Here is a 21,990-nt window from a genome sequence, read left to right on the forward strand (position 1 = left end):
CTGACAATAAGAAGGTAGAGATTGATTTTTCAAGTGAAGCTAGCCTTCATGTTTTGTGATGGCTAAAACCATATTATTTCTAGAATTAAAAAGCTGGCATGTCGTTGGTTTGATGGACATTTTGAATTGACAGACCTTTGTTATAGATTGTTCCTCTTACTAAACTGTAGAAGCAGTAAAATCACTTGAAAAAACTTCAGTTCTATTGCATTGATCATTATTGCCAATATTATTATGATGCCTATACACATCATTATTGGACATGTCTGTATCAATGTAGCCATGCCACTTTGCCCTGAGGGAATGTAAAATCACCAAACAAAAGTATTACTGCCAGAGGTCTGAAGATACAAGCAGGGAGACGGTAGGAAAGGCCATTGAAGTGTATCTGAGGGCCGGAGAACTTCTGGGATGCTATGATGGGCATCTCCAGGTGAGGCTTCAGCCAAAGAATGAGCTATCAGGTGATGCCTGAGGTTGGCTACATGGGAGAGAGGAACATGGATCTGCCAGAGGGAGGACAGGTTACTGGAAAGTAACTATCAGTATGTAAATATGTGTCAAGTTATTCGGTGGTCACTGCTCTTTCTGAGTGGGGAACTTGGTATTTCACCTCTCTCTATGTTTATTGCAACATTCCTTACATTATCTTTTTTCAAAGATTTCATTTTGAAATGACTGTTGAAGATTATCTGTGAATTGAGGCATGGCCTCGTCCTTTAGAGAAACTTTATAGAGTGACATTTGATCTCATCATACATATTTTAAAAACAAAAGGTGTGCTGAAAGGTATGTCTCTGGAGGGAGGTTCGGCTTTTTGACTCCCAAAGAGAGGATGGCATTCCTCTGATCCAGACAGGCCAGATCTCATCAACCCCCCTGCTAATGAGAGTTATGAGTCTTTATATGCTCCCCTTTAGTGGAAACTTTGTCTAGCCTCTACAAATTTCCTCTATTCTATATATAAAAAAATTTCTATAAAATTTAATTTTGTTAAATATTTCTGTTCTCTCATGGAAGAAGAAAAATTCTTCAAATTCTGGTGTGATTAACACTTTCATATATGCACCTTGCACATATTCTTCAACAATGAATTGTTCTGTCACATTTTTAATAGAAATCTTGGTATAGTATCTCTGGACAGTAATCAATGAACCAATCAAAGAAAAAAAACCCAACAAACACAAAACACCAAAAACCAAACAATGATTGAGCTGAGGAAATTGCCTTTGCAGTATGTGCCCAGCAGTACTGCACTGCTTAACATGTCTGTGGGCCCTGTTTGAATTCCATATCTACCTTGTTGGTGTCGGAGTTGCCTGAGAGAGAATATTAGAATCATTTATGTTGGAAAAGACTGCTAAGATCATCAAGTCCAACCTGAACCCACCACTGCCAAATCCACCATGACACCATGCACAACCTCTACACATCTTTGAAATCCTCCAGGGACAGTGACTCAATCACATCCCTGGACACTCTTCCAATGCCTGACAACCCTTCTGGTGAAGAAATTTTTCCTAATATCCAATCTAAACCTCCCTCAGCACAATTTGAGGCCATTTTCTTTTGTCCCATCACTTTTTACTTGGGACTTCTTGTCCCTTCAGCAGTCTATGAAAGGTAATTTAGAAACATCTAAAGTTACAGCTCCTGTTCAGGTAATTTTGAAAATTAAACTGTTAGTTCAGAGACTAACAAGTCAGAGACTAAGGAAGTTATTAATTCAGAGAAAGCATGCCTAATTCCAGGTTAGTTCACAATCATTTCCATTTATCTGGTGAACAGAGTGTGATGTTATAAATGGTTTTAAACCACTTAATAGCTCCAAAATCACTCTGCCACAGGTCTAACCACTGCATGTGCACGAAAGCCACACAGAGCCCATGAGAGCACTATTCCAGACTGCCTTTACCAAGAACAGGTAGTTCACATGTTTAGAGCTAATCCTGCTTATACATTTCTGGCACAAGGTACTGATCCAAGAGTGTCAAAGTCTCTAAATGCTAGAATTGTTATTCACTATGGAGGCTTTATTTTTCTGATGAAACAAAAGTTCTGTGGCAAAATGCAGTCACCTTGAGTCCAAAATATATCTTTTGGAATATTTTGGTATTGACAGATCAAAGCCATGGCTCTAACAAACCCTGCCCAGATGCATATTGGATTTCTTTGGACGGGCAATGTGATGATTACAGGGCTTTTTTTCCCAGTAAGCACAAGCACCCTGGACTACTGATGGGGTCACAGCTGAGCATCTACCTCTGATAGAGATTCTCACATTGTCCACCAGCCTGGAGAAAACAAATAATTGAAATCCCAAGCTCCCTGTGGCAGAAACAAAAGCCAAAGCCAATAACAGGTTGGAAAATGAACAGTTATCCAGCAACTCATGGTGTCGATGTGACCTGAAGATGGTATGACCATTGTTGCTTGAAAAGAACAGGATCCTTAACTACGCCTTTCCACTGACTCCTTTGCTGAACTCAAAGAACAGCATGAAAACACTGTGATTTGGGTTTTCTCTGTCCCCTGCATGAACAGAGGCCACAATAGCACTGGACTGTATTAATCATCACTGCTTTTCACTCCACTCCAAATGTGTTGCCAAATCCCTCAAGCCCAACAGAAGACATTTATCCTTCTCGGAGGCTGACATCAGCACAAGAGCCACTCCTGATTCTTATTCTACTTTTTTCCTCTGAATGCAGTATGAAATCAAAGCTGTGAAAGTCAGTTGCTTACGCAGAGATCAATAATACAAACAAAGGGAGAAAATAAGTTCACTTTTACCTGATGCTTGGCACACACCTTAAATATATTTCTCCTCAAGGACAACATGTAAATAAAGAGCTCTTTAATTTTTAATGGCCATTTAAAACCTCTTCAATAGGAGTACTAAAATACCTGGGGCTTTTTCTTTTTTGTCTCAAAATTTGAAATATTTATGTGTAACTAACAAAATTCTTCTCCAGGGAAGGGATATAAACACACTGTAATTTCCAGTGTTGTTTCAAAACAAGGCCATGTAACTATACCAGTGCTTCCCATGGAAGCATATTCTTCCACCTCCCAAAACCAAAATTTGTGCTATTTGTTGCAGCAGTATCTGTGAGAAGGCCGCTGAAGACAGAGGGAGAAGCCAAGAGGTCCCCTACACTTTTTTTTCTTCTGTTTTGCAGGGACTGAAGCAGAGCTGGCCACACTGTCTGGAAGCAGTGTAACGTTCAGTTATCCAGAGGATCAGGAGAGGAAAGATATTTTAGGGGCTTTAAGGTTTCTATGCCTTACCTACTCACTGCTTGTCTTTTAGCATCCATAGCAAATCATCAGGGGCCTGCAGAAGGTAATTTCCTTCATTTCACAAACCCTGATCCATTCCTTGGTTAGACTGACCATGTGTGAGTGGCCTGCATGTCCCACAGAAGCTGCATTACAGAGTCTTCATTATAAAGATTGCAAGTAAAGGAGAACTTCTGGATTCTTACCGCTCTGTTTTACCATAACTAGTAGCCCCCAATACCAAATCTTGTGATTTTCTCCTTAAAAAGCAGTTTAGAAAGCTCTAAATGATGACAAAGCTTCTAATTTTTTTCCTGCCAAATAAAAAAAGTGGTTTGTTTTTCTCACAATAAAATGAGTTTGATTCATGACCCTAAACTGTTAGTGTTTGATGAGTCCAATGTGTCTTTTTTTCAAGATACAGAGTGAAAATAGTGATCTGCTCTGACTGCTCTGATCTCCAGCAGGAGCAATGAAAAGACTGAACTTGCTCAATACAGAACATCTAGCCAAGATGTAATCATGAGGAGGAAGGAGTGGCACTTTTCTAAGGACTATTCTTGGGAAAGCAGTACCCCTGAAAGCTAGAAGGTCAGCCTTTCTGGCAAGTGCTGGCTTCTTACCACTGTGCCACTATGAGGCACAAGCAATAGATATATTTCTCCTAAACTTATTCTCTGAGACAGTTGTGAAAATATATCATTTTCAGCTCAGCCTGAGATAATCACTTGAAATGTTAGCCCAAATTAATGTTTTGGAGGTAATAGTGGGAAGTGCCAAGCAACTTATAAATAGTGCGACCAATTTTGCCTCTAGCACAAGCAGTCATTAGCATTTGGCCAAGGAGGTTACATGACACTGGGTGGCATATTGTCCATTCACAGGACAGAAACGTTACTCTGAAAAAGACACACAAGCACACATCTATCTGTTACTCGAATGAGGGGAAAGGTTTTCCTTGTCCATCCTAAATTTTGCAGGACATTGCTATGTGCGTTTACTTGTCTGTAAGATGTGTATTGTACATCCACTCAAAAGTAACCCACGCTTAGATGTGGAGACAAAAACACCTGCTGGTTACCAGTGACACACCTTTCCCAGTGCTGGTAGACACAAAGTTCTGGAATGCCATCAAGTCCCACAGTGTTGTCCCAACTCTTGTTCGGGACATTTGTCTGGTTACTCTATTCCCAGTTGATCCGACTGACCTCAAGTGCTGGGGCCTGTCCTGAGCAGTTTCTCCCTCATGATGAAAACTGCAGCATGAGGCCAGGCTGCAGGTCTGGAAACCCCTTCATGCCCAAGCAGAGTGTGGGACAGACTACCTCAGAGTAACCCTTTCCCTTATCTATGCTTACCCTTGGGATCTGCAGCTCAGAAAATATCCCTTCCTTCACATGCACTGTAGTTCTGGAGTTCTACTCTAAAATTTCAGAGGCAGAACTTGCTATTGGGACTCCACTTTTTGGCTGCTTGGATAGGCAGAGAGCCATTAGCCCAGTTTCCGGGGCCTTGGTGCACTTTGGCCATGACAGCCCTTAGCACAAACATGTCTTCTATGAGTGTACTAGTGTCACTTTAGAGACACTAAAGTGGATTTTTATTCTCTCCCTATGTATGTCTGGAAGGATTTTTCCTCTAGAATTTGTCGCTTTGGGTTACTGTCCTTTAGGTGGCACTGTTACCACTTCCAAGAGGGATCACTGCTGGATACGCTGCTGAACAGGACTGAAACTGGGCCAGGACTGCCACTGTCACTGGGCTAACAAGCCAGAGCCGGTCAGAACCGACCCAAATCAGGGGGAGCCCTTTGAGATATTTCTCTAAAAAATCTTCATGGTATCCTCTTCATAGTATCACTTCAGCTTCTGACAGTCAGTTGTTCACTTTGGAGAACCCCTCACAGCACAAGCGTTGTATTGGAATGATGAACATCTGACATTAAGGATAAACTTAATTTACTCCCCTTCAGAATAAATTTGAAGCAGTTCCCAAAGTCAACAAGAGTCATATGAGCACATATGAAAGTCTTAAACTAATACATCTGCTAACTAAATAATAATTAAAAGCCATGCTATTTACCAGCACTGCAATCATTATTTTTCATAATTAGCTAAATGCTTATGTCAGAACTACTGTTTCAATTTTTTTGTGTCTACTGCCTCAGTTATCACCTGCTCAGGTTGCCTAGGCTTTTCCTGAATATAGCAAATTGGTTTAGCTGGCATTTAATGAGTCTGTATTAAACATTGCTACATGTTGTGCACTCCTTGATGTCAATCAAATGAATCTTGCCCATTAAGAACATTTTCAATTAAGAAAGAGAGATGATATTTTTCAGCAGTAGTCCGAAACAGCCAGAAAACAAATCCAACAAAACTCAAAGAAAATGGTCATGTAATATGAAGGTTGCTACAGCAAGTGCCTAAAATTGGAAAGCTCTCAAAGAAGCTGCTAGTGTCTTTTGCACCACTTGCATTGGAGTTTTCCCCAGCTTTGGAGAAGGAACAGAAACAATGTGAGCAAGACAAGAGAGCCACGGCCATGGGTAGACTCCTACATGCATGCAAAACACTGGTCCTTGGGCTTTTTTTAAGATTCAGTCCTGTTCTCACTGACTCAGAGCACATTTTCTAACAGAATTTAAGTCCAAATCAGAGAAAAATCTATGTTTTGGACATTGTTATGGTGTGGGGTAAGGAGAGAGAGAGACATACTAAAATTTGAACACAGCCTAAAAGCCTAAAAGATGCTCCCTAGTATCAAAATAGGATTGGGCCCTCTGCTGAACAGAGTGGAACTGCCAGCTTGACAAATCAACGCCAAACTTCTCTGGAATAAGGTCACACCTTTTTCCTAAATGAGTATTTTTCCTTTGCCAAACTGCAGTTCCACTCAGATCTCAACCATTTTGCCTGCAGGTTTCTCAGAAACACACAAAATTGTTATTATTTTTATAGTGTAAGAAGTTTTTTTTCCCATGCTGCCCTAATGCAAAGTCAGCCATCACACTTTTGTTCAAGCTTTCAAACAATAATGTCATCTTGGAAAATGTCTACAGATCGTATTTTCTAATGACACTCAAAAACTTGGGAGTTTGTGTCTATGTTGCAAGACAGCCAACTGCCCAGTTACACAACTACTTGAGTAGTCCCAGATTGTCCCATTACATGTAGGCTCTCAACTTTAGCAGCAGTCTCAGGCCTCCCTGGAAGTCTCAGACAAGACAGGCAAGCACCTCAAGCAGAAACTCAGGCGTTCGATTCTTTAAGTAGTCTTCTCGAAGTGCTCACTTGCCTGCATGCACTAAAGATGGAGGCTAAAGCAGTCATACTTAGGTACCACATCTGGGTGCCTAATGGAGAACTGGTAGGCTCACAGTGCCTGTACACCTCCTCACACAGGGAAGCCTGTGTTGTCTTAGCCTGAGAGAGGTCTGAAATTCCACAGGTGTAGTATTTTTCACCTCCAGGCACTCAGAGAGGCATTACTGCAATCCCGAGCTAACCTGGCAGACAAAGTACAAAGGAGTTGGGAACATGAGGCACAGCTATGCTTGGCCAGGAAAGATCCCTAAGTTGTTCAATTCAGGAGGCATTCTCAGGACAGATATAACATGCACCAACAGAATGAGAGTCATCTCAAAGCTCAGTTGCAGCAGCTGTTCTCATTTAAAGCATATCCAGAGGAGATGAAGAAGATATGCCCAAGCTTCCAGAATTCCTTTAGCAAATTGTGAATGAGGCATGTGATGAAAAATCTCTCCCTAGTGGGCAATGCATAGACAAAGACGAGCAGACAGTGCTCTGCCCTTTTCTGTTTCCCTCTGATTTAAACAAGGATTAATACTCCACAGTCATCTTAAAAAAAAAAAAAGGTTAGAAATGCCCAACAAGTCCAGAAATGTCAAGCCTAAAGAAAAATAGAGGGGGAAGATCTCCTGGGAAGTTATCTAAAATATTTAGGACATTTTAAAAATTCCCTGTTTTTTTCAGTTGAGTGAAGCTCCCCCTGGCAAGATCAGCTCCTACTTAGGGAACAATGTGAACTGTGGTTGTTTGTTCAAAGGTAACCTTTCCCACAAATATATAAAAAAAACCCAACTAAATAAAGTATTTCAGAATTTGTAAAGACTGATTGAATCTGAGTTTTGTTTTCTCGGTTTTCTTCCTATCATTTAACACTGAAAGTTTATTCTTGTCTCTTCCAAAAGTAGACGAAAAGGCAATCAAGGATATTATCCGAATCTTGAGTCCTATTGTTGGTGATTGTCTCAGTTTTTACAAAGTAGCTGGGACATCAGCTTTACCTGGGGTGGTATAAAATACATGGGCATCGTGTGAACCAGGCCTGGACCTTACAGCCCAGTTACATTTCCCACTAAACACCTTTTGAAACAAGCAAGACCTACAAGTCCTGGTTGTATTTGTCATCTTAAAATGTATTCATTTTGACTTGAGTTTATTTAATAAATAAGCTTCACTAATTACCGACAACATTTTCTTTATGTTCTTATACCTAAGGAGTGTAATCTTCTAAATGCTGAGATAATGTTATTCTAACCTCTCCAGGAATTGGCAACTCTGTAACAGAGACACTCTGCCTGATCCAAGGGGAACAGGAAGACTAGATAACTATTCAAAGAAAGAAAATTGTTTCCTTCATTTAACACCTTTGGTTGACTAAATGCATGGATTGTTTTTGCAGTTGCTCACAAGTGTCAATATCTCAGTTACACTTTCTATTCCAGCTGTACTGGTCAGAGACTGCAACTTCACTCTTAAAAACATCCTGAAGCCCCTCCATGCTTGTGACAAATGCTTCAGTCAAAATTCTTCCTTTTCCAAATACCTGAACTTTTAATTTCAAATATATGGAATCAAATTATTCAACCTAAACAACTGGATGACATCTACAATCAACACATGATTACTTTGGCCACCCAAATCCCAAGCCTGGTGACTTGACGAAGGTGCCAGATTCCCCTTGCCTTTGCAGATTTCCCTTCTATGATTCTATGAAATTTTAATTCCCTTTTCGTAATAGCCATTGCAAAGAAATTACATGCTTTGGTCCCAAGAACAACTTTTCAGTGACTGTGGAATAACTTTGGGCAAGGGACAGATGTAAAGGTCAATTATCTTTTCAGTGGTAAGAAGTACCCATTGCACTTACCTGCCTGAAGAAGTACTGTGTTGTAATAGCAAAGACATCAAAGCCACAGCTGGCCCTTTTAAGCTCATCTTGAATATTAATTAGTTGCCGGGACTGCTCATCACACTTTTCCTTCAATCTCTGAATGAACTGCTTTTCAGTGTCTCGACCGTCTCCTGGTTTGGGGGAGAATCCATTCTTTGGGGTGGTTGGCCTTTGCTTGGGATGTCCTACAAAGGAGAGAAAAAAAGACCATTCAGGTCACTTACATATATGTATAGACATGACCCTTATATGTTTCTAAGGCCTTTGGGACTCATCCCTACAAAAGAAAAAACGGTCTGTAGCACTCATACAGAACTTTAAGACTTTCAAAAAAAGCAAGAACGCAGTGGCTAGAGGCCAAAGCTCAAAGCTTTTTAACAGTCATATCACCTCAAGCTTTGAGCCTAAAGGTCTTGTACAAGTTGGGAAGAGCTGTCCTAAGAGTGTATCACCGAGAACTGACATTAGAGGAAGGAATCACCTCACCTGTGTTAGACATCTACAAGAACAGAGGTCTGCATCTTGATGTGCAATGCTGGATTCTCTTAAATGGCAGTGAGAGAAATGGGCACTTCCAGGTCAAGACTCCCTTTATCTTATTGTGGATGTGGAAAATAGCTATGTGACATTTATACTCTACATATGATTTCTTTGTCCACCTGAACCCTGTGCTTGGTGACTTGACAGAGGTGCCAGTTTTCCTTTGCAGATTTCCTTTTGCCTTCAAATAGGACAATGAGGAACTGGAGTTGTCCCTCCCTGAATGCAAACACAGCATGGGTTGCTTGCTAGTGGGATATCACAGTTTCTTTTTATCAACAATACTGCAGTCTACCTTGACAGTTCCCCTTGCTCTCACCCTTACAACACATCTAAAGTTGCAGCATTAAACAGATATGATGTATGCAAGTGCCACCAGGTACTGTGTAACGCTGATGAGTTACATCACTGGCTCTGCATGGCTGCTCTCTCTGCATCATTGGTCACACCAGAATCACTATATGGTTTGCCTGAAGAAATAGGCCCAGACTCTGTCTCTCCTCTGATGTGCTCCAAGTTGGCTTGAAGCAAGCCTGATCCTCTACAAAGGTGTGAAAGCACTAGTGTAGCTTGTGTTTAGGATATCAGCTCAAATACGGCGCCACATTCACATGAATTGCGCAAGAACTAAAGCTTGCTCATGATAAGCCACTGAAGGGCAGTGAGGTTTTTTTCCTAAGTTGATATCATGCTTGAGTCAGCTATCAATTTCTCTGGATATACTCAGTTATGAGGATGAAGCAAGAAGAGGCAGTGTCCTGGTAGTGTCAGGCTGCTCAAGCCAGTGCTCGGACAACCTCTTTTGTCTTTACCTTTCTAGCTTTTTGAGAACTCTCCTCTGCAAACATTTATGGCCAGCTGGACATCATCTTTGCACAGTCTACTGATTATTTTTTTTGCTACCCTCAGTCTCTCCTCAGCTGATATGCTCTTTAACACACTCCTGAGTACTGGCCAGGAATCTCTGCCTCTCTTCCACAGATCCTCCCACTAGTGTCCAGTTGTTAGCCTAGGAGCTAAAGTCAGTAAGAAAGGGGGAGAAAATAAGAGTCAGACACCTTAGTCCCATGTGTTACTAGAGATGATGGGTACGTGTCTGGAACATTTCTGTGTTAGCAGAAAGGGTCAGGTATGCAAGAATATGAAAAAAAAAGGACAGTTTGTAGTTTTACAGTCTTGTAGAATACAGTTCCTGAAAAACAATACAGAAACAACATCTCCAACCAGTCTTCAGCAATGAATGTAATAGGGGACAGTCTTCTGCTGTGGATACTACCTACGCCTTTCCTAAAAACCCAAAGAATCCTTCCACAAAGATGCATCTGATGCTATGATTCTGAGCCAATTTGTAAAGTGGAGTATTGTTCCGGGGTAATTTTGTCAGATGTGCTTTAGATCTTTTAGATCTTTAAGACCGTGGCCTAAGTGTGCAAATGGATCCTTAGGGCAATTTTACTAGATGAGGCAGGGAAACAGTATGGCTTTGACAGTGCAATACCCCAGGAACTTATTCCTACTTTTTCAGGTCCTCAGCTTTTGTGGAGCTATTGGGAGCATATCTTCACACTTGCCTAACTACGTCCTGGCTCCAGGCTAAGCTTACAGGGATCTAGCTATAGCAGAGATGCTCCCTCATGTCTCCAAGTATCTCATGGTACAACTGCGAAGAGTTACAAGTGCAAAACAAACTTTGAAACTCTTTGTGTCCATGACTTGAATTTGCAAAAAAAGAACACCAGGTTTTGCAACATGTCGAGACTAGTGTCATGTTGTTGCAAGACCTAAGTAGTACAATACAAGGAGTTTCTGCCATTAAGAGAGTTCAGCCAGAGGGTTCAATTTTTTTGTCAGTTAAAGTCTGTGAATATTTTTTTGCAGGAATGGTATTTTCTTACAGATTCTTCCATTCACGTCAAAGGGCTCTTAACTGGGCAGTACGTAATATCACAAAATAAGAAATTCATAAAACCAACACCCATAAATACCTGTCTTTTTAGAATAAAAATCTTGGGTTGTTTAAACAGCACAGTGATGTTACAACAGAAAGCTTAGGGAGAAGTGTAGAGGAAAGCCCTTGAAATCAGTCCAGTTTTAATTAAAACAGAAACCGATCAGGTTGTTTTGTCTTATATCTTTCTAGCCTTCCTGTTCACTGGAAGATTTGAAGTGCACATCTCTGCATTGTCCTTGTCCGTATTATAAGCTGTCCTTGTAAATTAAACAGTGTTATTCTCCTCGGGGATAAATCTGAATTTCTCGGTTCATTTGGGTCTGAAAGGCAGCTTACTAAGCTTATTCTGCCATTGATGTCTCTCTTCTGTTGCTCTGCACAAAACAGGGTATATATTAATGATGCTGGCCCTGATCCTGAATATCCTTTTTGCTGATGGTGGGACCAGGGGGGCAGACCCAGTGTACGCTGAAATCACTGAACCCCTTTGATCTGCTTCAAAACTCCCAAGTCTTTTTTATCTGAGTGTTTGAACCAAGGAGACATAACAAGTCTATACTCATAATTAATACGTCCATGAGGATTTAGATGGGGAATGCAATTTATTTGCATTTTAACTGTCCAATTTCTGACATTCTGGTAAGGAAAGTGAGCAAATTACTTTGAAACAATTGATATCAAGCAGCCTGTACAATGACAGATGTCAGAAATGGATAACACTGTCCTAAAATGGAGTGGAAGGAGAGCACCTGCATCTATGGACACCTGTTCCTAGACAAAGATTTCAGGGGTGGTAATGTATCAACAGATAACATTGAGATCCCTAAAAGTCTCTGCATCTCAAAACTCCCTTGCGAGTCTTCAGGAGGACTGATCCAAATCCCAAAGATTAGATTCAAGCCTAAAAAAAGGTGTATGACAGTCAAAACCCAGCACTAATTAAAAGGAACTGAATGTGAGGACACCAGTAACAGGAAAAACAACCTAAAAACAGCACTCAGAAATTTTAGAGCCTGCTCATGGCCAGATGTAGCTGTGGTGGAGTTAACTGTGAGAAACATGCTCTCTCATCAAAACGTGTAAATGATGCAGGAGTTTGTGATCCTGATGGAGGAAAGCCTGTGTTACTGCCCCTTGGCACTAGCTACACTCACTCTGTTCAATAGCTGCTTTGACTATTTTTGAAATTTTTAAGTAGGTGAAAAAATTGTCTGTCTTTATTGCTTTGTTATTGCCGTTATTTTAAAGAATGCCAAAGGCTACTCTAAAAAAAAAAAAAGATGAGGTTTATTTTCCTACTTGATCTTTACAGTGATAAACAACTTTAGATTGCCTTAATTTCAGACAATCAAGCTGAACAAATTCTAAATCAGTCTGATGGACAGAGGTCAGTTACTCAACCTCTCATGAGAATGAAGAAATCTTTGAGGCCTCATGAATTGGATATGCCAAAAATTTAAGCCTTGAAAATCATTAAGTCACCCGTGGAAATGCAGGTCTCCTTGACAAGACAAATATACAGTACAAATATGCCGCTCTTCCATTTTGCTTTCTAATTCTTGAAGAAGCAAATCAGATGTGCTGTAACATGCTGCTACAGCCACAATCAGTGCTGATGCTTAAACTGGACTCTGACTGTTATAAACACTAGTGAGCTTCTGGTCTGGCACTCTGCAACAGATTCTTCTCTGGATCTCTCTTGGTGATCTCATCAGGTGAAAAATAGTCTGTAAATTATATGATTCAGAGGACAGCATTAAGTTCATCTTTTTACTCTAATATCTTTGTAAGGAGAAGAATTCTGAGTCCTGCTGGTGCCCAAGAAGATTAAATTTAACCTTCCATTTTCTTGATTTTGTTGGTTGAGAAGGAGAAGAATAGGGACTGACTTCAGTAAACATGAAGAGACTCCTGATGCAAGTTATAGGAGCTGAAGAGCTCTTCTACATGCTTTATATTTTATCAAATAAAGCAACATGGGGTTCTACCCCAATAATTATATCTCACGTATCATATAGCCGCAGAGATGACATTTTAAGTATCCAAGTAGAGTCTGAAAAATGAGGCAACAGAAGATAAACTTCAAGCACAATGAAATTAGTGGGACCATGCACGCTCATTTCAGAAGCATTTACATCAACCAAAGACCAGCCTTACAAAAGCCTTTAGGCACCTTATACATTTGTCAATGTACACTTAGTAGACATAAAAAGAAACAAGTTATCCTCATTTTGGTAAATAAACAAAGGTATTATTCAGAAATGCTAAAACCACGTGGGTTTGCCCAATATTGAAGGGCAAATTGACAATGCCCAATAGCACTTCAAAGGTTATTTCTATAGATAATCCCTTTTCCAATTATGTGTAGAAATAGCCCAGGAAATTTACTGCCTCTGCATAAAAGTAAGAGTAGATTCTGAGTAATATACTATCGCTCCAGGCAATTGCCTAAGGTGTCTTTTATTTCACTATATCTATCTGTTCTCTTTTTATATAAGAAAATTGTAATGATTAAAAAAATATTCCCATGCCCTTAAACATGTAATAGCAACAACTCTTTGTTTTGAAGCAGAGATGATTGCATGGTTGTAACAAAGAAACAAAAGTCTATTCAGCTCATGCATTGGTATGATAAAGCCTGCTGTACTCACAGCCAGCTTTATGAACCTTGGACACAATCAAACCTCACTTAACAATAGTAGGTCTCAGATTTGAGTGTGTTAACAAGAGATGCAAAGTTTAAACCTTCCCTGAAGATTAGATTCCCCTGCTTTTGGGTTCATAAATACCTGGTGAATGGAGCTTTGTGGCTGTTACTGCTGATTTCTTAGGGGATGAGACAGCTGGTCTGTTAGCATCCTGATCTTTTTGTACTTCTTTCTTCACACCTGCTTTAGAAAAAAAAATTAAAAATAGAAAGATATTGTGCAGAGCTATGTCACCGAGATACATACCAAAATGGGAAAATACAAGTATTTCTTCAATACACACCCTAGAATTCACACAGAATGATGCTACACAGCACATCAGTGTTGGATGCCAACCTGCCACATCTGCAAACACAGCTGTGTACATGTGGTTGAGCGGACATACACAGCACTAAAGAAGGACAAAAGAAGGCCTTACATACTACCTTGGTTTTTCAGTCATCTGCACAGTGACAAATGCCACTAAGGCACAAATAGCTACATGGGTAGCCATCCTATCTTTTCTGAGTTCAATGCTCTGTCCCTTTACCTTGCTGTACATCCTCATTCTGGGCTGCAGGAGAAGTTGACTGAAGTTACCTGCAGGTCCCTGCTCTATCAAATTTTCCAAGGTTAGGAAGCTGCCTTTTCTGGTGACCAGCTTTCCCAAGACGGTCTCATACAGGCAAGAGATAGGCTTGAACCAGAAGCGGGCAGGACATGTCAGAGCTGTGCTGGATGTGGCCGCCCAGACACAGGAGAGTGGGTTTCTGCCTGTGCAATAAGTCAGGCAGGGACAGACATGTGCAGCACATTCAGTGCACAAACCTACAAGACACTGTGCCAATTTGGGATTCAACAGGGCACGGAATTTTTCAGAGAGGCAACTCAGTGTCTGTCATTATTCCTCCTACCACTGGCGGTCTCTGGTTAGGGCCTTGGGAGGGTCTGTCAGCTGTCAAAGTTATGCAGTCACTGACTGCCTCTTGTACCAGGGAGATACCACTTCATCTGAATGCCAGAGCGGCCACCCAAGCTCAGCTCACCCCTCCTGCCCACCCACAACTCCCATCAAAACAGCTGTGGGGATCATGCTGAGTGCAGTAACGTGAAGTCCTGCCCTGCTTTTTGACCATGGTGTGACAGTCACAACCACAGTATTTCAAGCAGAAAACATCCATCAAAGAAGTAAGAAGAAAGAGCAATAAAAACCAACCCCTTGAGACATTAATGTATTTTCGTGTTTGCTTTCCTCTTTTTTACCATTATTGTTTGTTGAGGGTTTAATTTTAGCCTGAAGGACTGTGTCACAGCCCCTAGATACATATGAAAAATAGAGAGATCTAAAGGCAAATGATTTGTCATAAAGGAAAAATAAAATTTGCCTTATTAACTTTCCCTTCTCTCATGAGTATGTTCACAGACATCTTATAGGAAAATGTCCCACAGAATCTGAAGTATCTGAAGTAGGAAAAACAAAATCGTATTTTCTTGGTGATGCCTAATGACAGTGGCAGTCCAAAAGCTAGCACTATCTTCCATTTTGTTTAATGCAAATGTGACCTATCTATTTCAGCAGTGGAAAAAAGTTATAATTTTATATGGGAATCATAATCTTCAGGGATGCTTACTGGATTACTAGCTTTCTGCTCCCTCTAAAGCCACAGCTAGTCATAATTGCAGTATTAGGTTTATTTCTGATGCATCATTTACACTTTCACTTTGGTCTGCATCAGGACTTGCAAGCAGTGAGCTGCAGACGCGGCATTTGACATGCACCAGAAACTGAGCTTCATAATTTCCAGCATTTAATTGCAGAGTGCTTCTGCAAAGAGCACATGCACCTGCACAAGCCTTGTGTCCAACTGTTTGTGGGAGAGTGGCATGGGACAAGGTCTAAAACCCTCTTTGACTCTCTTCCATTGTTCATAGGCAAATCATACCATTAGTTGTCAGGGGCTGGTAAAGACTGAACTCTTCCTCATACCTTTACTTTTGTCCATCTCCATTTTCTCTGCTGTTTATAAAGTCAACTTGTTGAGGCTATGATTCTCATTTGAGATTAATACTTTTCGCAATGAAGTGACCAAAGATATAAATTACCCATGTCTGCCACCTATTGCACTGTACTTTACTACTGAGCAGGACATAAAACAAGTTTATGGCTGTGAAAGCAACCTGAGATGGGAGCTATGAGACAAAACCAGAGCTTGTTTTATAAGGTATAGTTTGTGTAGTTACAGATTCAAGCATTACTTTTTCACGGTAATGAGGCTTTGGCTTTTCTGTCGCTTTCAAAACAAAAATATGATGCACGAATGGGCCATAGACTGAGCTTCTCCATAAATTTTGCTATGGCAAACACAGACAATGGTAAGGGAAAGTGTGTGCTTTCCTTATGCTTTCAGCAGCAAAGGGTATGTAAATAATTAACTACTTTTGTTTTTGAGACATTTTCAATGGGAACACCTGAGGAGTTTTTTCAGCCCCCCCCCCCATCCCCCGCAGGCTTAATCACAAAGAGAGGAACAATTCCCCAATTAGAGCTTGGTTGAGAGAAAACAGAGCAAAGTAGCAGAGAAGCCCAGAGAGCACCATTGTTTCGCAGAGGGCAAGGCAGGGTCTGTGGAGAGCAATGATAGTTGCACGTGGGTACAGACGGTGCTGACCAGCAGGGGCAGCTGCATGAGAGACATCAGCTTCAGAAGGTGGGAGATCAGCAGAGAGAAGGTGCAAATAGATATCTTGAAAAGGACAGATAAGTAGGATTAATAACAAGGAGGGGGAAATGAGGATAACTGCCCTCCTTCAGTTTACCAGACCAGGAGAGCTCCTAAGGTCTGGTAGGGCGGCAATGCAATGACTAGGCAAGTGAGGAGGAGTTGTGCAGCAAGGGAAGAGCCAGTGCTTAGCATATTCTTGCTGGGAAAGGGCCAAGGAGAGGGACACATGGAGCCAATAATTATTCGACTTCTCCTTCATAAGTAAAAGGGCCCTGGTGTCCTCTCTGTGGCCCTCCTTAGAGGAGAGGGATTTAGAAAGCACACAGCAGGCAAAAGAAAGGATGGTCTGCAGGAGCAAACTGTTTTCATTCTGCTAAGCTCATCACCCACAGGGAAATTTTAGGGCAATAGCCATCCCTAGCATCTGACCTCAAAGAAGAGCTTGTACTGAACATTTTTCTAAAAATGGGGGTTCTTCTTCTCTTGTCTTTTGAAACAACAGCTGTTAGTTGGTTAAAAGAGAAACATTCAGAGAACATGTTGATTTCAAGTGAATCTCCTGTAGGGAAAATTAATTTTTAAATTACGATTATTTGGGCTCAGAATTTGCCATTTCACAGAAGTATAGAATTTCAGGTTTAAAAAATCTGAGAGAGTGTGTTGGTGCAATGATCAGCATTATATGTGGGACCACAGGGTATGGCACAGCAAGAGGTTATATAGTCTGATCTTTTTTAGCTTGGAGTGCATAATTCAAAGGCTAAAATGCACATTAAAAGTCTGATGCTTCACAGTAACTCGGGAAACAAGACAAACATTTTAGTTGTTATTACAGGCCTGAATGCATGTAAAACCTCAAATAATACTCTGTCAAATGTATTTTGAAATATCAAAAGGTGTTGTGCATGCAATTATAAAATGAAATAAAAATTACAAAAAATGCAATTACAAAGGGAAATAAAGCACCATGAGTGTGTATTTCTTGAACTTGCACACTGTTTTAATTTTCTTCTAAATTCGTCTTTTAAAATGTATATTAACTCCGATCTGGAAGATAATTTATTTCAAACTCTTAGTGTTATTGCCCACAGACTTGAAATATGAAACTCCAATTAGCTCTGTGTTAAATGCCTGTATATTAGCTTTATTCCTTCTGGCTGCATACTCAGGGCTGTTAGCAGATAGCCTCCCAGCAAAAAGTTCCTGGCAGAGCAAGAACCACCACTAACTTCCAGGCCTCCTGGAACAGATTCCAAGGCTCTGCCAACTCCCTCCACTACAGGAACTCATGCAGCAAGAAGTTGTCTCTCTGGTAGCCAGTAAGCAAAGCCACAAACTATTAATTTTTACATGAATCTACATCCCATTTAAGGTTACCAATCTCCCAATATTTCATGTCTTTTAAAAGCTATATTTGTGTAAAGAAATGGATATTTCAGGCCATAAGATAACTGTAAGCATAAATATTCGCTCATCGTGTCTACTAGTGTGCTTGCAGCATTTGCTTCTGAAAAATGCATCCAAATGCACAGTTCTATAAAGGTACTTATATTTCCTAATTAAAACACACAGCCTCCTTCAAAAAAACCAGAAGGAGCAAATGCAAAATAATTAGAAATACAAGGCAAAACATTCCAGAAATCACTTGGAAAAACTGCAGACAAACAAAGCCATTTCTCCGTTCTCAAAGTGCTGCTGAATGCTAGTCTAGGAACCAGAGCAAAATACGTTTTATCTGAGACATCAGACTGTAGTGGCCACACATGTCTTAAATAAAGAAGTAGGACCAATGATGCTGCAGGTCACACTCTTGTTAATGTAGCCCAGAGTGCATCTTGTCTTTATTGCTGCAAGAACACATTATAGGGTCAGGTTCAGCTTGCTGTCTAGCAGATCCCCAAACAGGGCCTTTTGGCAGAGCTGCTTCCCAGCAGGCTGGCTCCAGCCTCTCTTGTTGCATGGAGTTGTTCCACCAAGGGGCAAAACTTTGCATTTGCCTTTTTGAACTTCTTCATGAAGGTCCTGCAGGCCCATTTCTCCAGCCTGGTGAAGTCCTTCTGAACTGCAGCCCTGCCCTCCAGCATATTGACCAATTCCCCCTGATCTGCCATCATCTGCAACCTTGATGAGGAAGTGCTCTATCCCACTTTTCAGTTTTTTATGGAGATGGCAAGCAGTATTTGCCCAGTATCAATTCCTAATGGATTCCAATCTGGCAGCTGGACTTTGCACCTCTGATCACAACACACAGAGCCTGACGGCTGAGTCGGTTTTCCACTCACCTAACCGTCCATCTGAGGTCTGCAGCAAGCTAAGATACCCTAGGACTTTTCCCCAGAAAATCACAGAAGAACCTGAGTATGAGATGGGAATTGTAGGAAGTGATTTCAGGCCAAATTCATGCTGTTGAGTGGCTACCAGCATGGTTTTATATTTTAGAATACCTTACTCCCAAGCTTGATACAGCCTCAATCTTGAGCCCCCTCCAGAAGCAGAAGCCTGGAGCAGATGAAGTCAAAGCTCCTGGTCAGGATATAACCTAGGTCTAAGGTAATTTAATTTTAATCAACTGACCACGGAGCTGGGTGAATGACCTATCCTGCTTCTAGGTCTAAGCAGGTGCATGGTGCTGTACTTTTTGACTCTCCAGACCTGTCAGCACCAGCTCAGGAATCACTGCCTGTCTGAAAACCCCTTCCATTGCACAGCACAGACATGCTGCTTTTGGGTTACTAACTGCTGTGGTGTGCTATGCTGGGGTAAACACAAGTAGTTCTTATACTCCCTGAAGGGCTCACCACATCCACCGTTAACTGCACCATGTCAAACTGAAGGGTTTTGCCCACATTATGACAGAGTTAGGTCCTGGTTTGATGTAGGATCTGAGTTGCCCGGTGGTGAACATTAATCTAAGCGATCTGCAAAAGAAATCCCCTATGAGGGAAGGAAGTTGTTAATCTGCTGCCTCTGAACATTGCCTTCTGCAGATACTACTGTAGTTTCTCTACTTTTCAAATGCTTTACTACATGGCTGACTTTAGTAGGGACTGCCTGGGCTTTGGACTTTGATTGAATAAGTTTGGTGACTTCTTCCTCAAATGAAAAATTAAATCCTAAGGTCATGCTATTGATTTGTTCTTTTTTAATGGGAAAATATGGCTCACTTTCAATATGGTGTTGATTTGTGTTAAGTCCATTCTTCTGGACACAGGGACTTCCCTCCATCTATGAAGAGGGGTATGTGGTACAAAGATACGTCTCACTCCCAGCTAAAAACTCCCATCCATGGCAGAGACCATCCCTGTTTCCTTTGTCATAGCCTCTGTGCAATGTTCGTTCTTGTCTCCTGCAGCAGGGCTGACTTAGTTCCTTCCAGCCATGACTTCATGGTGGAGCTGGGCTGATGCCAGTTCAGCTATGGAGAAACTGGTCTGAGATGGAGGATAAACATGTGTCCCACCAATCAATCCTTTGCAGATGCTGTCCTCATGATCCATTTGCAAGTAAGCAACAAGCAGGCTCACAAGACTCAGGCTGTCCTTCCCAGGAAGGGACTGTCAGATGAGCCACCTCTTCTTTTGCCTTACAAGGCTACCCTGGCAACCTGGAGCTGGATATCTTACACATTTATTAAAAAACAGTTGATGTTGATAATGAGGTACATGATGATACATGATAAGGATAAATCTGTGTCCAGCTAAGACTTTTTGAGATGTATTGTTGACACTGAGTCTTCCCTTAAATACCCCTTAATCCAGCATATAAATGAAAGCACATGTATCAGGAAGGTTGTGCTTTTCAAAACTTGCATCTGGATCTCTTGTAACTGCATTCCCTTTGAAAACAAAGACTACCTTCTACACAAGAACATCCAAAATTGTCACTCGATGTAAAATAATCTGTTGTGTCATTAATTCATTGAAGAACATCTAAAGTAATTTGTTTTTCCTATTATTCTGTCTTCCTACATCATGGTTGCTCTTCTGTTCTTCAAACTGTCCATGCATGCAGTTGCCATTATGGAATAGTTTGGAAGAACATAAGAAATGTATTTATTCCACTGTTTTCAAGACATTTCATCTTTCAGTTTGGAACACTGGTGAATGCTTCCTCACTGTGGCAGCAGTGAGGTTGGCTGCTTCCCCAGGCATGACACTCATCCTCTTTATGACACAGCAGTGTCAGTGACCCAAGGTGTGGGGGGTGTTAATCAATTTTTACCGTATCTTCAAACATTTTTGAAACACTGATTTTACTTCTCTGCTCCTTTACCGTTATCAGTCTCTGCCCTGTGATGTCCAGCAATAATGCCAGACTTGCCCAGTTTAGACTGGTAGCCTGTGCTAGTGATCATTTCCACTTTGCAATGGCAAAACAAGCAGGTCTCTTACAGTGTTTACCTCCTCTGTCTGCTGCAGGACATTCTTTTGGAGACTGGCCTTTTCACCACACCCATGCACTTTCTCTGCCATATTTAAATTATGGTATCTGACATAACTGTAAAGGGCCTTTGTTTGCCTGGGATCAGAAAGCCCAAAGCAATACAAACACTTCACTGACCTTCCTCTACTTGCTTCATTTGATCTGTAGCATCTTCCTTACAATTTAATGAAGAGTTCAATTTTAAAAGGATGGCTTTGTGCTTCATCATTTAAAAGATGTGCAAAACTGTCCAAAGGATACTAAACCAGAAGATTTTACATTCTATAGGGCTCTCTATCACATTGGGATCTACACACAGTGTTCATATACTATTGCAATACAGGCAAGATTAGACTTGCTAAAAAACCCTTGTCTTTATCATTGCTTTGATTTATTTTAACCTTTGTTCCCATGAGATACTTAGCATTGTGAGGAACAATTACATTGTTGTAATAAAAAGATAAATCATGACATCCCCCTGATATATCTGCTGCTACTTTGGCTAGGTAGGTTTAATAAAAAATTAAACCAATGCATTGGACTAATATAATTTCTTTTGCTTCTGTCTGTCATGTGTAATAACAACTTTCTAAACTTGCCAGCTGTCCCTTTTCAGGAACTGTGTCTGACCGTTTGCATAACACAGACAGGTAACACTACTTTTATGTTTAGTTTCCTTCCAGAATAAAACAGGCAAGTTTATGATATGGTAATTGCTGAGTTGTCTCTCTGCCCTTATCTTACCCCACAAGCCTTCCGTTGTACTTATCTCTCCCTGTCCAATTGAGGAGGGGGAGTGATAGAGCTGTTTTGGTGAGCACCTGGTGCCCAGCCAAGGTTAAACCACCACAACAGGTTAATCTAACTTGAAACTGGGTGACCAGAAAAAGGAATTCATTAAGTCTTCATAAAGTCGTATTTTATACTGATATTTTCTTCCCAGATCCATTTGCAGTATGTTATCAAATCCAATGGAACTTACATAGAGATGAAAGACTGTTGAAAAAGAGCCAGACTGGCTAGGGCTGGTGACTTACACAAAATTATTTATTATGGAGTCTAAACTGTTAGATCTAATCTGAACTTGATGGAATTCGTCATTTGAGACATAACTGGATTGAGCAGAAGGAGGGCTTAGGTAAGGAAACAATTTGGAAACAAGACTAGGGGTTTTTTTTGTTTTATT

At 40.8% G+C, this 21,990-nt stretch overlaps 1 protein-coding gene across 9 annotated transcripts in view; it reads right to left on the reverse strand.

The window, feature by feature from the left end:
• Positions 1-21,990, reverse strand: part of MTUS2 (microtubule associated scaffold protein 2) — a 249,671-nt gene that overhangs the window by 40,621 nt on the left and 187,060 nt on the right. For 8 of the 9 annotated variants that reach the window (XM_027677805.1, XM_027677803.1, XM_027677802.1 and 5 more), the window contains 2 exons: positions 13,762-13,863; positions 8,458-8,666 (listed from right to left, as the gene is read on the reverse strand). In XM_027677805.1, coding sequence (XP_027533606.1) covers positions 8,458-8,666; positions 13,762-13,863 — 311 coding nt within the window. The remainder of the gene's footprint in view (positions 1-8,457; positions 8,667-13,761; positions 13,864-21,990) is intronic. The other variant, XM_027677806.1, reaches the window with a different exon arrangement.

The sequence above is a fragment of the Neopelma chrysocephalum genome, unplaced genomic scaffold, assembly GCF_003984885.1.
Source record: "Neopelma chrysocephalum unplaced genomic scaffold, ASM398488v2 Primary Assembly neopelma1_43, whole genome shotgun sequence".
In the NCBI taxonomy this organism is placed as follows: Eukaryota; Metazoa; Chordata; class Aves; order Passeriformes; family Pipridae; genus Neopelma; species Neopelma chrysocephalum.